Source organism: Crocuta crocuta, unplaced genomic scaffold, assembly GCF_008692635.1.
Source record: "Crocuta crocuta isolate KB4526 unplaced genomic scaffold, BGI_CrCroc_1.0 scaffold138, whole genome shotgun sequence".
NCBI classification, from domain to species: domain Eukaryota; kingdom Metazoa; phylum Chordata; class Mammalia; order Carnivora; family Hyaenidae; genus Crocuta; species Crocuta crocuta.
Genome location: NW_027532585.1, coordinates 349,173 through 365,903, shown reverse-complemented (window position 1 = coordinate 365,903; position 16,731 = coordinate 349,173). Strand labels below are relative to the sequence as shown.

The 16,731-nt window shown below is 49.2% G+C and overlaps 1 protein-coding gene across 8 annotated transcripts in view; it reads left to right on the top strand.

Annotated features, from left to right (window-relative positions):
- The window catches only part of TACC2 (transforming acidic coiled-coil containing protein 2), a 204,041-nt gene that overhangs the window by 134,428 nt on the left and 52,882 nt on the right, over positions 1 to 16,731 (top strand). For 5 of the 8 annotated variants that reach the window (XM_077779591.1, XM_077779589.1, XM_077779593.1 and 2 more), the window contains one exon: positions 14,974 to 15,119. In XM_077779591.1, the coding sequence (XP_077635717.1) occupies positions 14,974 to 15,119 (146 nt within the window). The remainder of the gene's footprint in view (positions 1 to 14,973; positions 15,120 to 16,731) is intronic. The other 3 variants (XM_077779596.1, XM_077779592.1, XM_077779594.1) reach the window with 1 other exon arrangement.

Here is a 16,731-nt window from a genome sequence, read left to right as displayed (position 1 = left end):
CCCCCCCGCCCCACCACCCCTCTGATATTGGCTTTTGAAGGAAGTGTGATGTGGAAAATGTCAAGAGTCAGAGCTTTTCCAGCTTAATTTTGGACAAAAATTGACAGTTTCTCCATTTGCATAGAGCACTTGTGCTCACCAACGTCACCTCCTCCCCAAAACTGAGGTGAAATCCTTGATCCTTCCTTTTCTTCTAAGGCTTGATCTGTCAGCATGACCTGTGACAAATAAAGAGATAAGCCCCTGATTATTTAAGTCAACTTTCATTAAGATTCCAACTGAAACCAGAAGCATGACTTTTAAAATAGTAGGAACCTTGAGATAATGGAAAACTTTGAGCCTTTGATGCAAGAGATTCAAGAAAACAAAGCACAAAGCTGCCCTTGTCCTAAAAATGAGAGAGAAGGCTGGTGCTGGTTTAGAAGTCAGAGGCTCGAAGGCCTGAGGAATAGAAATAGTGAGGTGCCATTGTCCGATTTATACCTATTCTCCTCCTTCTATCGTCACATTGAGTAGTATAGTGGCAGAAAGGTCAGCTCTGAGAGTCTGTTTCAACTCAGTTGGGTTATTGTCACAAAGCCCTTAACCTTGAAACAGTTTGCCTGTTGGATGTGGGAAATTGTATCCATCCGTTGGAGCGTCGTCATATGTAATTGAAATCTGAGGTTCCTTATCAACCTTGTCATATTTAAGCCACTGGTTATGGCTTCGATACTTTCGTTATTGAATCGACTGGTGTAAGCGATGATTTGAGGACTCTTGGAGTCCAGAAAAACGATCTTCTTTCTTGCATCCATAATACTGGCGGTAAAAGCAAATGCTTATTATTTAGCCAAAACTTTTTGAAAGCACATTCGGGATCCCAGCTTTTTCCTTCACCTTCCACGTGCGTCTCCAGGCTGACCACTCCTCACCTTGACTGCCGCTGCTGGTCTAGTGCACGGCCCCACCTTCTGTCTCTAGACTCGGGTGCCCTCACTGATCTGATGGGCTGTGCCCCAGGCCCCCACTGCTGCCCTAATGCTGTTGTCAGAGCAGTCACGGTGGCCCTTGAGGACCAGACATCTGGGGGAGTCCTTCCCTAAGTGAAGCCGCCCGCTGGCTGTGCAGCTCCTGGGTCTCTCCTCCCCTGGGGGCCGTAACAAGCTTACTGCGTGCACTTGTCAAGTTCCTTCCTGCCTCAGAGCCCTTCATCTCGTGGTTCCCTCTGCCTGGAACCTTCTTTCTCCAGCTCTGTGATGACCAGCTCCTCCTTCCTTCTTCATGTCTGTCTTCCTTTCGCGGAACACACGAGAGAGAAACTCCAAGTGCACCGCAGAGCCCAGAACAAACCAAGTCAGCACGCCATCCACTTTGCTGATTACACTTTCTGCCAGAGTGGCTGTGAATTAATTCGGTAAATACTCAAGTGATATTTATTGCTTGATTTTACAATTCCTTGCCCACAGCCATTTTAGCAGTGTGTGTGTGTGTGTGTGTGTGTGTGTGTGTGTGTGTGTGTGAGCTGGGGGAGGGGGAGGTGTTGGGTGTGTGGGAAGAGCCAGAAAATCACAATGTTTTCTCCTTGCTCTGTAAACTCATGAATCCTTGATATAGCTGTCCCTGACTACAGGGGACTTTAAAGAAAATAGGGCTCTGCTTTACGTTTCTCTGGTTCTGTTCAGATGAAGGATACAGTCATCTTGGTTATAGTTTTAACAGTTTTAACAGGTTAAGGACTGGAGAGAGTGAACGCCTTCTAGATGCCTGGCGTTGTATGAGTATAGACTCCCTTATAGTGACCTCATGTGGCCGGTGGTACTTCCATTGCATGGAGGGGGAATGGGCCCACGGTCAAGGTTGTGTGAAGCAACCTGTCCGAAGTTGCCCACCTCACTGGTGGCAGAGCATGAAGTTTGGAGCCAGACCTGTAAATGCTGATTTTTATAGTTTGCAAACACTGTGCTGTTTCCTACTACAAAATTATCGGAATCAGATAATTCAGATATTATACACGAAGAGCATGCTTTACTTCAGACTTTATCTGTTCAAGATTTCTTTAATAAGCATGTCAAAGACTGAGCATTGTCGCTGCATTACGTGTGAGAGAATGGTGTGTGTGAGGCATTGGACAATACTTATTCTCTGCAGCTGGCATGCTATTTGCAAGCCATTCTTTTCCCTTTGGTTCTGTAAACTGATTGAAAGGGAAGGGACAAAAGATTTAAGTGCTCCTTCTTTACTGTACAAAAGCACTGTTTGCAGACATTGGTAGAAAAAGAGCTTTTAAGACTTTCTAAATGTCAGGAGTTTTTACTAAAGTACTGTGGCCATCCCAAGTCCAGGTTCGCACATTTTGTTTCTAGCTGCGACATGGGGGTTGAGACACACAGTGGACTACAGGTTGCCATTTATTTAGCAGAGACGGGAAAGAATTTTTCAGGAGAGTTTGTCTTTGTGATTATAGGAGAGAGGCTGTGGGGGGTATTGGTTGAGCATCACCTCCGGGCAGGGCCCAGAGGATTACTGGTTTTTAGATAAACGAAATCCCACAATAACTAAACCCTCTCTGGGTTTAGTTCTCTTAGTTAGCAAAGCTTCAGGGCCTCTGAAGTCAGCGGTCTCAGCAGGAGGGTGTGATGCTGTGATTTATACTCCCGGCTGCCTGGAGCTCACAAGGAGCTCACATGGCTCTCTGGGCTGCTCTGGGTTTAGAAAAGGGGTTGAAGTCTACCTGTAAGGTGTGTACAGTTGATCCTAGGGCAACACAGGCTTGTGCTGCGTGGCTCCACATCCATATGGGTTTTTGGTTTTTGTTTGCTTGTTTTTGGATGTGGTTCTGTACTATAAATATATTTTCTCCTCTTTATGATTTTCTTAATGTTTTCTTTCCTCTGGTCTACTTTCCTGTAAGAGTGTGGTATGTAATACATAAAACGTACAAAACATGTGATAACTGACTGTTACCAGGAAGCCTCCCGGTCAATAGTAGGCTATTAGCGGGGCACCTGGGGGGCTCAGTTGGTTAAGCAGCTGACTTAGGCTCATGTCATGATCTCACAATTCATGGGTTCAAGCCCCGTGTTGGGCTCTATGCTGACAGTTCAGAGCCTGGAGCCTGCTTTAGATTCTGTGTCTCCTCTCTATCTGCCCCTCCGCTGCTCACGCTCTGTCTCTCTGTCTCCCAAAAATAAATAAATGTTAAAAAAATTTTTTTAATAAAAAAAACAGTAGTCGGCTATTAGTGGTCAAGTTTTTGGAGAGTCAAAAGTTATACTTGGATTTTGACTGCACGTAGGGGGTCAGTGCCCCTAACACCTGCATTGTTCCAGGGTCAACTGTATATATTTGTTAAAAGCAATGACCTTGGTGTAACTCAGTAATGAATTTATGCTGAAACATTAGGAAGAGATGACTATAGGGATGTTCATGTCCAATGTAGCAAAAGCCCTCAAATCCTTTCTCCATTGCTATTATTTATTTTTTTAAAAGAAGCATCATGCTTTTTTTTTAAGTTTTTTTTTTGAGGTGGGGGGAGAAGGGGGAAAGAAACAAGGAGAGAAGGCGAGGGAGAATCCCAAGCAGGCTCTGCACATACAGTGAGGAACCTGATGTGGGCTTAAGCCCACGAACTACAAGATCATGACCTGAGCCAAAAGCAAGAGTCAGATACTTAACCGATTGAGCCACCCAGGCGCCCCTCGATTGCTATCATTAGGAATTTGTGAGGCTTTTAAAAATTTTTTTTTAATTTTTATTTTTGATGTTTATTCATTTTTTGAGAGAGACAGAGCCTGAGTGGGGGAGGGGCAGAGAGAGATGGAGACACAGAATCCGAAGCAGGTTCCAGGCTCCGAGCTGTCAGCACAGAGACTGATGCGGGGCTCGAACTCACAAACCAGGAGATCATGATCTGGCTGAAGTTGGACGCTTAACTGACTGAGCCACCCAGGCGCCCCCGCAAGGCTTTAAGTGACCACTCTAAAGGCAAAATTTTAAGGGATGAATTATAAAGTCAAGACACATAAGCTTTAATTATTGATAGAAAAAACACGATTCAGATTAGCGGGAGAGCCTCCAAATACGCTTAACCTCCTTTTGACTAGAAACGGGGAGGGAGATGGAGAAGTAAGAGGTGGGGGCGTGTGCACACGCGCATGTGCACACACACATGCACACACCCACACACTCACACAGGGGGAGGGGAGGGCAGAGGAGAGGGAGGCAAATACTGAGACACAGACTCCAGAACGGATGGAGGCCCAGCCTGCTGCAGAGTCTGAGACAGAGGCACACAGACATAGACATAGAGACAGACAGACAGAGGCTTAGGTGAAGCCGCTTTAGACGTGAAGAACTTGGGAGCCGGGAATGCTAAGGCCGGAGCGCCCTTGCTCTGCTGAGTGGAAATCCGGGGCCTATTGAAAGACTCTGCTTGGAGCTTAGTCAGCACTTGAGTCTCCCTTGACCCCATGGTGACATTGCCTTTGGTCCAAGATGTGAATCAGTGAGGGTAGCAGAATTCAGCTGCTGACCCAGCCTCCCCTGCAGAGGGCATGTGGCCGACCCCAGGGGTCTGGGTGGCCCCCAACCTCCCCGTCACCCAAGGTAGATTGCAGGGACCTCACACGGTTATAGTCAGGAGGGCAGGACTGGGGCCCCTTGGATGCGCACTCGGTGGTTGAATGAGGGGACAGGTTAAGGTGTGGCTGAGGAACAGGGGGCCAGGAGTGAGGAGGACAGGGGGCAGGAGACCAAGGCTGGCCTGGCTGGCTGCCCCCACGGGGCAGTCACGAGTCTAGATGCAGAGGCCCGGAGCCGAGGATGCCCTGGAAACCGACGGCCCCCAAATGTACTGGACCCCGATTTGCAGACCAGCCTGCCAACCTCCAGGAGCCACTGGGACGCAGAAGAAGCCACTTGGTTCGGGACAAGGGGCACAAGACACGTGCTCCCATCCTGGCTCTGCCTCTGCAGGGCTCTGAGTCCCCCCCTCGAGTCACTGGGCCCTTTTGGCTCCGGATTGTCTTCCTCGGGACCCAGAAGGATGTGAGCATCTTGTGAGCAGGGAACTGGTGTGGCGGACCCCGCTGCCCGGGTGCTCGGCCCGCGATAAGTGACAAGCCCTGCTGAAATTGTTCTGGAGTGGTGTCCACCTGCCTCACCTGTTGTGAGGGTCAGATGGGGTAGGGGTGAGGAAGCTGAGGAACCGACTGTAAAACTGGCTGCGGTGGGCAGCCCCTGGTCGAGGCTCGCCATCGTGGTGCCCAGGTGCTGCCTGGGGAGCCGCCCTGAAATCAGAAGGATGCTTGTGGCGTGGGGGAGGTGAGCCGGGGACGCAGACTGGGTGCTCCTCGCCGGCTGTGGGAGCACCTGAAGGGGCAGGTCCCGGGCGGGTGCGTCTGCCCTGGGCTGTGCAGGGAGGAAGGCTGTATTCCCGCTGCCGCGCTGTTTCCAAACTCCTTGGCTCCTTCCCTTACACCGCGTCTCCCTGGACATAGTCCAGCTGATCAGGTCCCCATTCCGTTGCGTTCTTTGCATCCTGGACCTAGATGGGCTTGGGGAGATCATGCTGAAGGGATCTGGGAAGGCCCCTGGGGTCCCCGGCCCCGCGGTTGGACTCTGCTTTCCTCAGGCCAACATCCTCCCCTCTACCAGGGCAAACACAGACCTGTGCCAAGATACCTTTTTCTGAATCCGAAAACAACATATCTGTTGCCTCTATGTGCATATATTTCTGTCTCTACACAGGTATATATGTGTTATGTAAATGTACCTCTGTGTTTGTGTATATTTCTTTATATTTATATGTAACTGTTATATCCCAAAGCAGCTCCTCCTGAATGTAATTCCTGAATTTGCTGTTTTTCCTATTTATTACTCAGCTTGGGGCTCTCCTGACTGTACATGTGAGCTCTCTGTGCCCAGATCAACAGTGCGTTGTGCTGAGGGAGGGGCCATTACCTGCCAGGTGCTGGGGAAACCGTTCCTAGGGGTTGGCTGAACTTTCCTGTTCCTTCTGAGTTCTTGCATCTTCTCTGCGCCTTCTGACTTCCTTTGGTTTCAGAAACTAGGTACCAGACTGTCTTAGTCTGTTTAGGCTGATATAACAAAAGTGCCTCAGATGAGGGGGCTTTTAAGCAGCACACATTTCTTCCCCACAGTTCCGGAGGCTGGGAAAGCCACGGTCAAGGACCCCACAGGTAGGGTGTCTGGTGAGAGCCTGATTCCTTGTTCACAGATGGTCGTGCTCTGGGTCCTCACACGGCCAGAGGGGGCAAGGCAGTTCTCTGCGGTTTCCTTTTACAAGAGCACTCTTACCCTTCACAAGGGCCCTACTCATGTTCTAATCCCCTCCATCAGCTCGGGAATTAGGTTTCCACATGAATTTGGGGACACACACACACACACACACACTGAGTCATAGCGCAAACCTGTTAGGATAATATATAAAAGAAGAACAAGTATATAAAAGAAGTCAGGACCAGAAGAGCTTTCCACGGAGTATCGCATAGTATCTTCAGCGTGCTCAGTTGAACAGATATTTTCGTGTTTAGTTGGATGCTAATTGTGTCTCACCCAGGTGAGATACTGTTTGCTTGTTAACGGTCTCACCAGGTAGGATGACCTGGACTTGTCCCTAGAGAAAAGAGAAGGACTCTTAGTGATGGTCTATTAGAAGCTCCTTTTTTTAATTATTGTTTTTTGAGAGAGAGAGAGAGCAAGCAGGGGAGGAGCAGATAGAGACGACAAGAGACGATCCCAAGCAGGCTCTGCACTGTCTACACAGAGCCCGATGTGGGGGTCAAACCCACGAACCGTGAGACCATGACCTGAACTGAAGTCAAGAGTTGGACACTTAACTGACTGAGCCACCCAGGCACCCCTCAGAGGCCCCCTCAATTCCACATGTTCTATTCTTTTCTAGCTAGCCTCCATAAATATCTTATTTCCAGTTAGATTTTTCAGAATCTGAGTTTAAAGGTTCCAACTTAAGTTACCCAGCAAAGAGTTCAGCTACAAAGATGAGATTTCAGGGATATCATTGCAGAAGGCAAGGGAATTAAAGGGCAATCGAGTCCCTTCTTTCTTTATTTCTTCTGAGACTTGATTGGCATTCTGGCATAGCTCCAGGACCCATTTACAAACAGGTAGACTCCTGAGCCCAGGGCTGCTGACTCAGCCTTGACTCTACACTGCCTGCCGTAAGGCACTCAGCCACAGGAGAGCCTCATTTGCTAAGCGCCTGGTGTTGTTGCAAGTAAGTCAGTTTCAAAACTAAGTGTGTGGGGATGGGATGTTTCATTGGGCACACGTGTATGCATCCACACACGCACAATATGACACCGAGCCTCCTCCATTCTGGAAACACTCCCCTGACCCTGGAGTTTATGGCCCTGACCTCGAGGGAAGGAGAAAGTCAAGATCGGTGTGCATGTGAGTCCCTGCATCCTCCGGGACACACTTGTGTTTGCAGATGGTCTGGCAGGACAGGCCTCCCACGTCGTGTGGGGGCCCCAGATTCCCCTTCTTGCCCAAATCAGTAGTTGTGATGAAATAAAAGAGAAGACTTAGTTGGCTAACAAATTACATTTCCGCAAAAATTTTTTTAATGTTTATTTATTTTTGAGAGAGAGAAGGAGACATAGAGAGTGTGCAGGGGAGGGGCAGAGAGAGAGGGAGACAGAATCCCAGGCAGGTTCCTTGCCATCAGCACAGAGCCTGATGCAGGGCTCGAACCCACGAACTGTGAGATCATGACCTGAGCCGAAACCAAGAGTTGGAGGCTTAACCGACTGAGCCACCCAGGCGCCCCCATTTTCCCAAATTTCTAATGGCTGGAGGCCAAGGGCAGAATTGGAGTCATAAGGGGAGGGGACTATACAGTTATTTTTCCCACTAATGGGACAGAAGGTCCAAGGGCCCAGGCAGTCAAGTGACCTGCTTATGTTCGCCCAGTTACAGTGAGTGCTGTAGCTGGAAAGAATTCTATGGTAGACGTTCGTTGCTTGTGGACTGTCCATCCTATCTTCTGATCGCCTTTTGGGGGATTCTGTCTCCCCTGTTTATTCCATTGGATCTGGGTGAGTAGCTTATTTATGTGTGCTTTTATGTCTTCACCATGCCACTCTGTCACTGGGGATGCCATCTGACCTTGAAACAGCCAGTGTGTCATTTGCCAATGTCCGTTGAGCCCTGATGACATCTCCAAGTAGCCAAGTGACAGCTACTTGAATCTGAAAACGGGAGCTGCCTTGTAAACCCGACAGATGCTACATGCTGGGGATCTTGGGGAGAGTGTGGTGTCGCCTGCTTTGATTTTCCCTGGAGTGTAAGCCTGGAAAACTCTGGCAGCAGCCTGACTCACAGAACTAGCGCTGTGTTCGTGGAGGATGGCGTGTGGACATGGCCTCCTCAGTCACCTGACAGTCCAAGAAGGGTCTTAGCTCTTGGTCATGTTGAGATCATGTTCTCCCTTGACTTAAATGTTAAGGAGCGATATTGCAGAACAAATTCCTTTCCTTTCTTCCTTTTTTAAATATGTATTTATATTTGAGGGAGAGAGAGACGGAGAGACAGAGTGCAAGCAGGGGAGGAGCAGAGAGAGAGGGAGACAGAATCCTTAGCAGGTTCCAGGCTCTGAGCTGTGAGCACAGAGCCCAGTGTGACCCGAACTCAAGAAACGCAAGTTCGTGACCTGAGCTGAAGCTGGATGCTTAACCAACTGAGCCACTCAGGCGCCCCACAAATTCCTTTTCTGTGCACATGATGGGCACGTTAAAGTGAAAGGCCCTTTTCAATCATACCCAAAAAATCACCAGTCAAGTTGTTTTAGGCAGGAGGGAAGCGTGTGTGTATGTGTGTGTGTGTGTGTGAGAGAGAGAGAATGCGCATGTATTCTTGCAAGGACCGAATTTCTTGACAAGCCTGTCTAAAGTGGAATGTCTTGATGAATAGAATTTAGTGCAGAGCAGTTTCACAAACACCCTTTCACAAACCCTTCAAACTCTTAGATGCAGAGGTGAAGGACATGATCTGATCTGCCGAGAGCTCTGGTTTTGTTTCTGGAAGGTCTCCCTCCCGTCAGGGTTAGCAGGTGGTCTTTGGGTCTGGAGGGTGTGAGCCTCCTCTGGATGCAGGGCTTGGGGCTGGCACTGTGGCCTCACCCGGGGTTTGGTCCAGGGGAGGGAGGCCGGGGGGCACATGCACCACTGGCTCAGGTGGGGCCCCCCAGGACCTGAGAGGGTGGGGCTTATGTCCCAGGAAGCCCCCACCTCTAGGGTACTGGCACTGGGACCCTTCACTCTTGCTGGCTGGTCACAAAATCCTCTGTCCCCACGCTCACTTTCACTAGAATCCTGAGAAATTGCCGTAGAAATAGATAACTTTCTAGAAAGAGAACTTTCCTTTAGCAGTACTTAAGAATGAACTGTTTCTTGGGTTGCCTGGGTGGCTCAGCTGGTTAAGCGTCCGACTTCGGCTCAGGTCATAATCTCGTGGTTCGTGGGTTCGAGCCCCACGTCGGGCTCTGTGCTGACAGCTTGGGGCCTGGAGCCTGCTTCAGATTCTGTGTTTCCCTCTCTCTCTGCCCCTTCTCCACTATGCTCTGTCTCTCTCTCTCTCTCTCAAAAATAAATAAACATTAAAAAAACATGAACTGTTTCTTGATAATCAGATAACATGGAAGTATAGGTAACTTTAGATTTCCAGGTGGGGGATGGGCACTGTGATTAGGACGGAGGCTCTTATTTGGAGGCTCTGTTTACTGAAAACAGGCTCCTTCTATGGAATGTCCTTTCTGGAAAGGGCTGGTTACTTTGAGCTGCGGCTCTCCTGGCCTCAGTTTCCTTGCCTGTTTATTTTATTTTATTTTATTTTATTTTTTAAAGTTTATGTTTTTATACAGCGTGCATGCAAGTGGGGGAGGGGAGGGCAGAGAGAGCAAGAGACAGAGAATCCCAAGCAGGCTCTGCATTGTCAGCAAAGAGCCTGATGTGGGCCTCAAACTCACAAACCATGAGATCATGACCTGAGCTGAAATCAAGAGTCAGATGCCACCCAGGCGCCCCTCCTCACCTCTTTCGAAGGACGTGATAAGCGTGTTGGAATGGGAAATTTTCTTCCATCTTGAGTTGGAAGATTCTGTCTGTGGTATTTGAGATTTATTCCCCCAAACCCTAGAAGTACCTCCAGTAAAACTTGAACAAAACGTAACTACTTAATAAGCTGAAAAACTATATCAGTAGCACCTCTTTATTAAGAGAGACCCGTGTTTTATTTATATGCATACACAGTCACACATACTTTCGTGCATAGGTGTATGTATGTGTTATATTATACTAACTTCATTACATATTGTGCTCATCTCTATTATGTTAACGAATTTGTGTGTGGGTGCTGATCTTTTTTACTATTTTGTTGTTATAGTTCATAGAAGTAAAACATGAAAATATTTAAAGTAAAAAGAGAGGTCAACAAGCCCTGGGCTTCTACATTTGCCAGCTGTCCTGCTTTGGGGGCAGTTCCCTTAAGTGCTCTGTTTTAACTCCGTGTGTCATTTGTGGAAGGACTGATTTCTTCATTGCGTGGAGTAGAGCCTTCCCTACTCTGCTCCATGGGACTTTGGAACTATACAGACATTCTCTGAAATCTAAGAAAATGTTTGAAAAACTACTTTAAAACTTCACTAACACACACCTGGAGAGCGTGACAGCTTTAGTTTCGGCGGCTCGCAAGGTCTCTCTGTACTTGGGATTATGTGTTTGTATCTTTCCTTCTCTTCTGTGCCGCCCACACGGCGTGGCATTGGTGACCACCAGCATATTGCCTTATACTGATGGATTCGTTTAGTTTCGCTCTTAGGTAGCTCGTCTGCCCTGTCTGCCTCAATAAAGAACCCTGGATCACCGGGCAAGCTGTTAAAAAAACAGGTGCTGTTTGTAATCACTCAGCGGTTTGCATCGGGACTTTTCCTGGTAATGTGCAACCAGGGGTATATCAGCAGATCTGACCCTGCAATTAGCATCCCCAACCCCGGGTGTCAAATGTTCAGGCTTGTCAAATAGCTTTGTTGTTCCCAATGGTAGATAATGTAGTGAGACTATGATATAAATTGAGCTCATAAGATAAACACTACTCTTCTCTGTGCATAGGATTCATTTGGAAGAATAGTTGTGCTGTTGAAAATATTTGGAAGCCACTGAGACAGTGAAAAGAGCACAGATTTTATAGGCAGTCAGTTCTAGGTTTGAGCCCAACTTCCATAGCTTACTGGTGAGATGACCAAGGGCAAAGTAATTTGGTTCCCAGAGTAATGCCATCTGTAAATTGGGCCTGCTCACTACCAGGCAGGATATTTTTGATGATTACAGAGAAATGTAAAAATGGACCTAACCCAGGGCCCGATGCATAACAAAAAGTTCAGCGAATGATACCCATTATAAAGCTTTTCATGCTGGAAATTAAAGTCCCCATATTTCTTGCCTGGCCATTAAGAGCTACCTTTTTACACTATGGAAAGACATCTCTCCAGTTTATTTGCATGTATTTGCGTATTTGCTTAGATGGTGAACATATGCATATACATAGTGTGTGCATATCCTGGTAAATGCATTTTCATATAATTTAGAGATGTTTTAGCAGACTGGAGTGGCGCGTTCTTTCCGATGCATTAAGTTAATTTCCTTTTCTTTCATTTTCAAAGCGTGTGGAGCCTTAACAGAAGAATTTATTGTACTTTAGTTTTTCCTAGTAGGGAAAAAAAGAATCAAAAGCCGATGGGAACTGCTTTTATGCATTGGGGCTCCAAAGTGCCGCTTTATTTTTATGTACAGGCTCTTTGTGGGTGGACTGCAGAAATCCCTGCTCTTGGAAATGTTTCTGAGCCCTCTGGGAAACTGAACAGGGAAAAAAGAGCTAATTAAAAAAGCTGCCATCCGCCTCCTCTAATTAACTTGCTCTCTGCTCCTGGGAGAGGGTGCGGAAATGTGAAAATAACACAGGCATCCCCGGAAGTGAATGCCATTCTTGTGGTGCACGGTCGCCCCGTGGTGTTTTGATGCAGAAATGATTTGTGGCAGACAGGCAGGGAAGCACAAAGGGGCTCCGTGTGCCCTCTGCCTCTCTCACGGGGCAGTGGCGAATGGTGGTTCCTTCTGAGCAGGTGTGCCGGCCGGCCAGCCAGGCAGCTGCAAGCAGAGGAGACCTCATTGGAATTCAGCAGCTCGAGCCCAAGAGCATCCGGCCCTCCCTGTTGCTTGCTGTGCTGTTAGGAAAGAGCAGGGGCCCTTTGCGCTCTAAAGCCACACATCGCCACGACCCAGGGCTGCAGAAGCCAGGGGAAGAGCTCGCAGCCTCTCGCCCTGTGTCTCCACTGCACTCTGGGGAAGTTCACGGCATCCTTGGCTGGCGGTGCTGCTAACTTCTTCCTGGCATCTGACATTTTGGACAGATTTAGATCCCCAAGATAAGGGCAAGGGAATCAGGGGTGGTTTGGGGGAGCGGAGGCTGTCCTTCAGCAGAGATGGCTTTTGCCCCCTGGCGGCTGTGGCCCCTGGTGGAATGGGCCCAGTGGATGTGGACAGCAGTGGCGAGCAGCGGCGACGCCAGTCTGATGCCCCTCCAAGAAAGTTCCGGAAAGAGGCAAGTTGGCTTTGTGTGTCTTGTCATGTTGCCCCTGACGCATTCCGTGCTGGGGGACAGGGTGACTTCCAGCACCCACCAGGGTGATCCAAACTCTTACTCCTCTTTGATGTTCCGTTGTGTAACTTCCTTGTGTTTTTCATGCCAGTTAACAGACTCAGCAAAACTCAGGTACTTCGATCTGCTGTTGTCCGAGTGTGTATCTTCACTTCCCTAGACAAAAGCAAAGGCCTTTAAATATTAATATTCACATTTGTGCTCCCGTTTGCATGGAGCGAGTCTTTACTCAGGAAACCTGATAGGGTGTGGGCTTCAAGCGGCTCATCGGATCTCATCAAAAGCAGATCTGATATTTCTGTTCGTCTCTTCGGGTCCCCCGAGGGCTTTGTGGCTTGCTGGAGGGGCTGGGGTTCTTGGGGATGGGGGGCAGGGTCTTTGGCACTGATAAAATGAGTCACTAACGGGTTGTAAAAACAATCAATGTAGAGTTTTCTCTGAAGGGGAACTCACCAGAGGCTCTTCTTTCCTGTGCCGGCTGACTGTGGAGGGACTGGCTGGGTTCCTGGCTCTCTCTGCCGGCTGGCAGATGGTCTTCGGAAGACGCTGCCCTCTGCAAGGTCACTGGTCCTCTGACCCTGGCGAGGGCTCAGCAGTGTGAGCACCTTGTGCTCCGGTGCTCACCTGGTCCGTCACCCTCTGATTCTAGACATCTTCACCCAGATTTGCCCGCTGGGCCACTGTGTCAGCCCGGAACTAAGTAGCCGCCCTCTTGATCATTACCTTTCTTGTTGGAAGTGAGTATGTGGCCTTTTAGGTCCTGAGATGCTAAGGGGCACCCCAGGGCATGCTGCTGCTTCTTGCGCTCTGGCATCCTCACAGTGAGCTTGGGCCAGGCCCGGGGACCACTGGGCATCTGGAGCCAGGGAGGAGCTGTCCCCCGGCCTCAGGTCACACGCCCGGCTCCACGATCTGCGGAGGCCTCATTCTTTCTGGCTTAAAATTGAGCCCTCTGGAGAAGGAGGGTGATGCAGAAGGGCCGTCTGCTCAGGGTTTTCCGGAGCCCAGGACAAGGCTTTAGTTAACTGAGCGGCCTCCCCCTTGTTACTGGGAGGGGCGTCGTCTGGGTGGAATTTGGGGCCAGTTCTCTGGGTGAAGAATCTTCTCGAGGGCAGAGGGCAGACCCTCCTACAGGGCAATGAGGGCCATTATCATATCATTGGGGTCAGCAAACTGTGTTTTGTGTCTAGGTCTGGCACATCCTCCAGTGAGCTAGCTAGCTTTCTTTCCTTCTTTTCTCTCTTTCTCTCTCCCTTTCTTTCCTTCTTCCTTCCTTCCTCTCTCCCTCCCTCCCTCCTTCCTTCCTTCCTTCCTTTCTTTCTTTCTTTCTTTCCTTCTCCCTCCCCCCTTTCTTCCTTTCTTTCTATTTCTCTCTCTTTCTTTCCTTGCTGCCTTCCTTCCTCCCTTCCTCCTTCCCTCCTTTCTTTCTTTTCTTTTCTTTCTTTTCTTTCTTTCTCTTTCTTTCTTTCTTTCTTTTTTTCTTCCTTCCGTCCTTCCTTCTTACCTTTTCTCTTTCTTCCATCCTTCCTCGTTTCCTCCTTTCTTTCTCTCTTCCTTCCTCCTTCCCTCCTTTCTTTCTTTTCTTTTCTTTCTTTTCTTTTCTCTTTCTTTCTTTCTTTCTTCCTTCCTTCCTTCTTACCTTTTCTCTTTCTTCCTTCCTTCCTCCTTCCCTCCTTTCTTTCTTTCTTTCTTTCTTTCTTTCTTTCTTTCTTTCTTTCATTCAACAGTTGTTTATTCACTGCCTTTTGGTTCAGGCTCAGATGCTGTGATAAGCAAGACTGGCTGCCATCATGGCCTTGAAGCTCAGTTGATAAGAGAGATAATTAACATAATCCGAAGGTGAATAAATCTATAATGAATTATGAGGAGCTCTGGGAAGGAAGGACAGTGGGAGAGAACGACCGGGTGGGGAGAGGCCATATGAGACTTGGTTTCCTGCAGTGGGGATCCTGTGGTGTGTTGGAATCATGGCGGCAAAACATGTTCCTGGGAATATCAATTTGGCTGAATTGGCACCAGGTTGATCAAAAGATTCCCGTCTTTGTATTTGCCGCTAAGGCCAGAAATACGAATTTTTCTTAGAGCTAAATTCAAAGCCTATATCCTGTGGGCACAAAGCTGGCGATAATGAGATTCCGTCTTGGGAATCATGCTGGGAAATGACTTTCCTCATGTCTGTCTTCAAACAGTCGCATTGGGCGAGCCTNTTCAGCAGCACTGGCCCCCAGCCCCTCGGAGCAGACTCGGCCCCGGCCGCCGCCTAAACTTGCGTTTCTCCCCTCCTCTTTCCACCAGGAGTTCTGACTCTGAAGAAGCTTTCGAGACCCCCGAGTCGACGACTCCCGTCAAAGCTCCACCAGCCCCACCTCCGCCGCCCCCCGAGGTCACTCCAGAACCTGAGATCAGCGCACAGCCTCCCCTGGAAGAGCCAGGTACCCAAGGTCAGGTGCTCCCTGGGGGAGTTTGGAGGCAGCCCTGGGCTGGGGCGGTTGGAGAGGGGTACCCGCTCCCGGGGACCATCGCTGGCGCTCCTTAGGCACTCCCCAGGCTCTGCGGCCTCCGCTGTGGCCTGTGTTTTGTGAATGAAAACCAAGAGTGAGCAGATAGAGTGGATTATTCTCTTTGCTTTGAAGATGTCTGGGGGAGGCCTGTGGAGAAACCCCTCGGCATCCAGAATTGAGTTCGAGGGGGCAAGTGGATCTGGGAGGTTTCTGTTTGGGACTCTATCTTGGATTCTAGCATTTGGCCCTTGGGTCCCATAAGAACACCGGTTCTTTCTGGACAGCCCACAAGAATCTGCATTTGTATTTAAGACCGTAGGCCCCGTGGGCTTGGGAATGGAGACATGTGGTAAATGGGAAAGAAGAGAAAGCCGTGGATAGCCAAAAGCACGCATGGTTGGTTCATTATTCCTTATTAACCACAAGTTACCTGACTTCATATCACTTTCTCCCCTAGTGGGAATTAAATCACAGACCTTTCCTTTCAGATGTGGTGCTTCCTGGAGGTGGTGGAGGGAGGCGTGGGACAGGGCTCATTCCCTGCCTGCCCACCCGATGGTGCTCCCTGCATGCATCTTCCAGTTACACCCGCAGGGCTGGGACCACCTCTGGCCTGAAGGTTTAACGTGAGACCAGGAGGGAAGGAGATAGGGACTGCCAGTAATGGCCCCACAGGCCGGTCAGGGGCCACATGGTCCCAGAAATGATTCTTCAGGCTGGTCAGGAGTCAGATGGTTCCAGAAATGGCCCAGCAGGCTGGTCAGCGGGCCAGATGGTACCATCCTTAAACCTGGACTACCCACCTGCTTTGGCCCCTGTAGTTTAGAGGGCCCCACTCTGCCTTCCTCCAGCCACAGCCCTGGCTGCAGTGCAGTCTCCTCTTAGACCCCACTCGGGACACTTGGGGGCAGCCACTAATCTGCCTCTCGGGCCCATCTTCCCAGGGCTGACCGTACCCATGTTTATACCTCTCGGCCAAGGAGGAGCCAAGGATGGGCCTGGGCCCTACAGGTGGGGTGTCCACACACCTGTGCTCAGGGCCACCCCAGGTGAGGGATGGGGCTTGGGTGAGTGGAGAAGGAACAGGCTGACAGCCGGGCCCCCATTCACATTCTTGCCCCGGCCGGGAGCCAGGTGAACTGTAAAATGCAATGACATTTTGATCTTTTGATCTTGATGTTGGTTTTACAAAGAAATGGCTAGTGTTCTTTTTACCTGCCCTGGGTTCAAACAGACCCTTACTTTAAAAAGTGTTAGATACTCCAAGGCTAACCCAGGAAATACACTCCCCTGCCCTTAGGGGAAAGGGTTAGGACCATTTTTAGGGAGGGCAGATGGCCTTGCTGGCATCTGACAAGTGCAGATTTCAGATTCCCCCATCTTACACGGCTCATCAGCTAGTACCATCTGATTCTGCATGGCCAGTCTGGGTGCTGGGCCCCAGGGAGGGGAATTCTGGCATTTTATTTGATTTTGAGGTGGAGAAGGAGCCAGAAGTCCTGCTGAGAGTCTTTAGCCTTACCATGGTTTTTTTCCTATTATAAAACACATA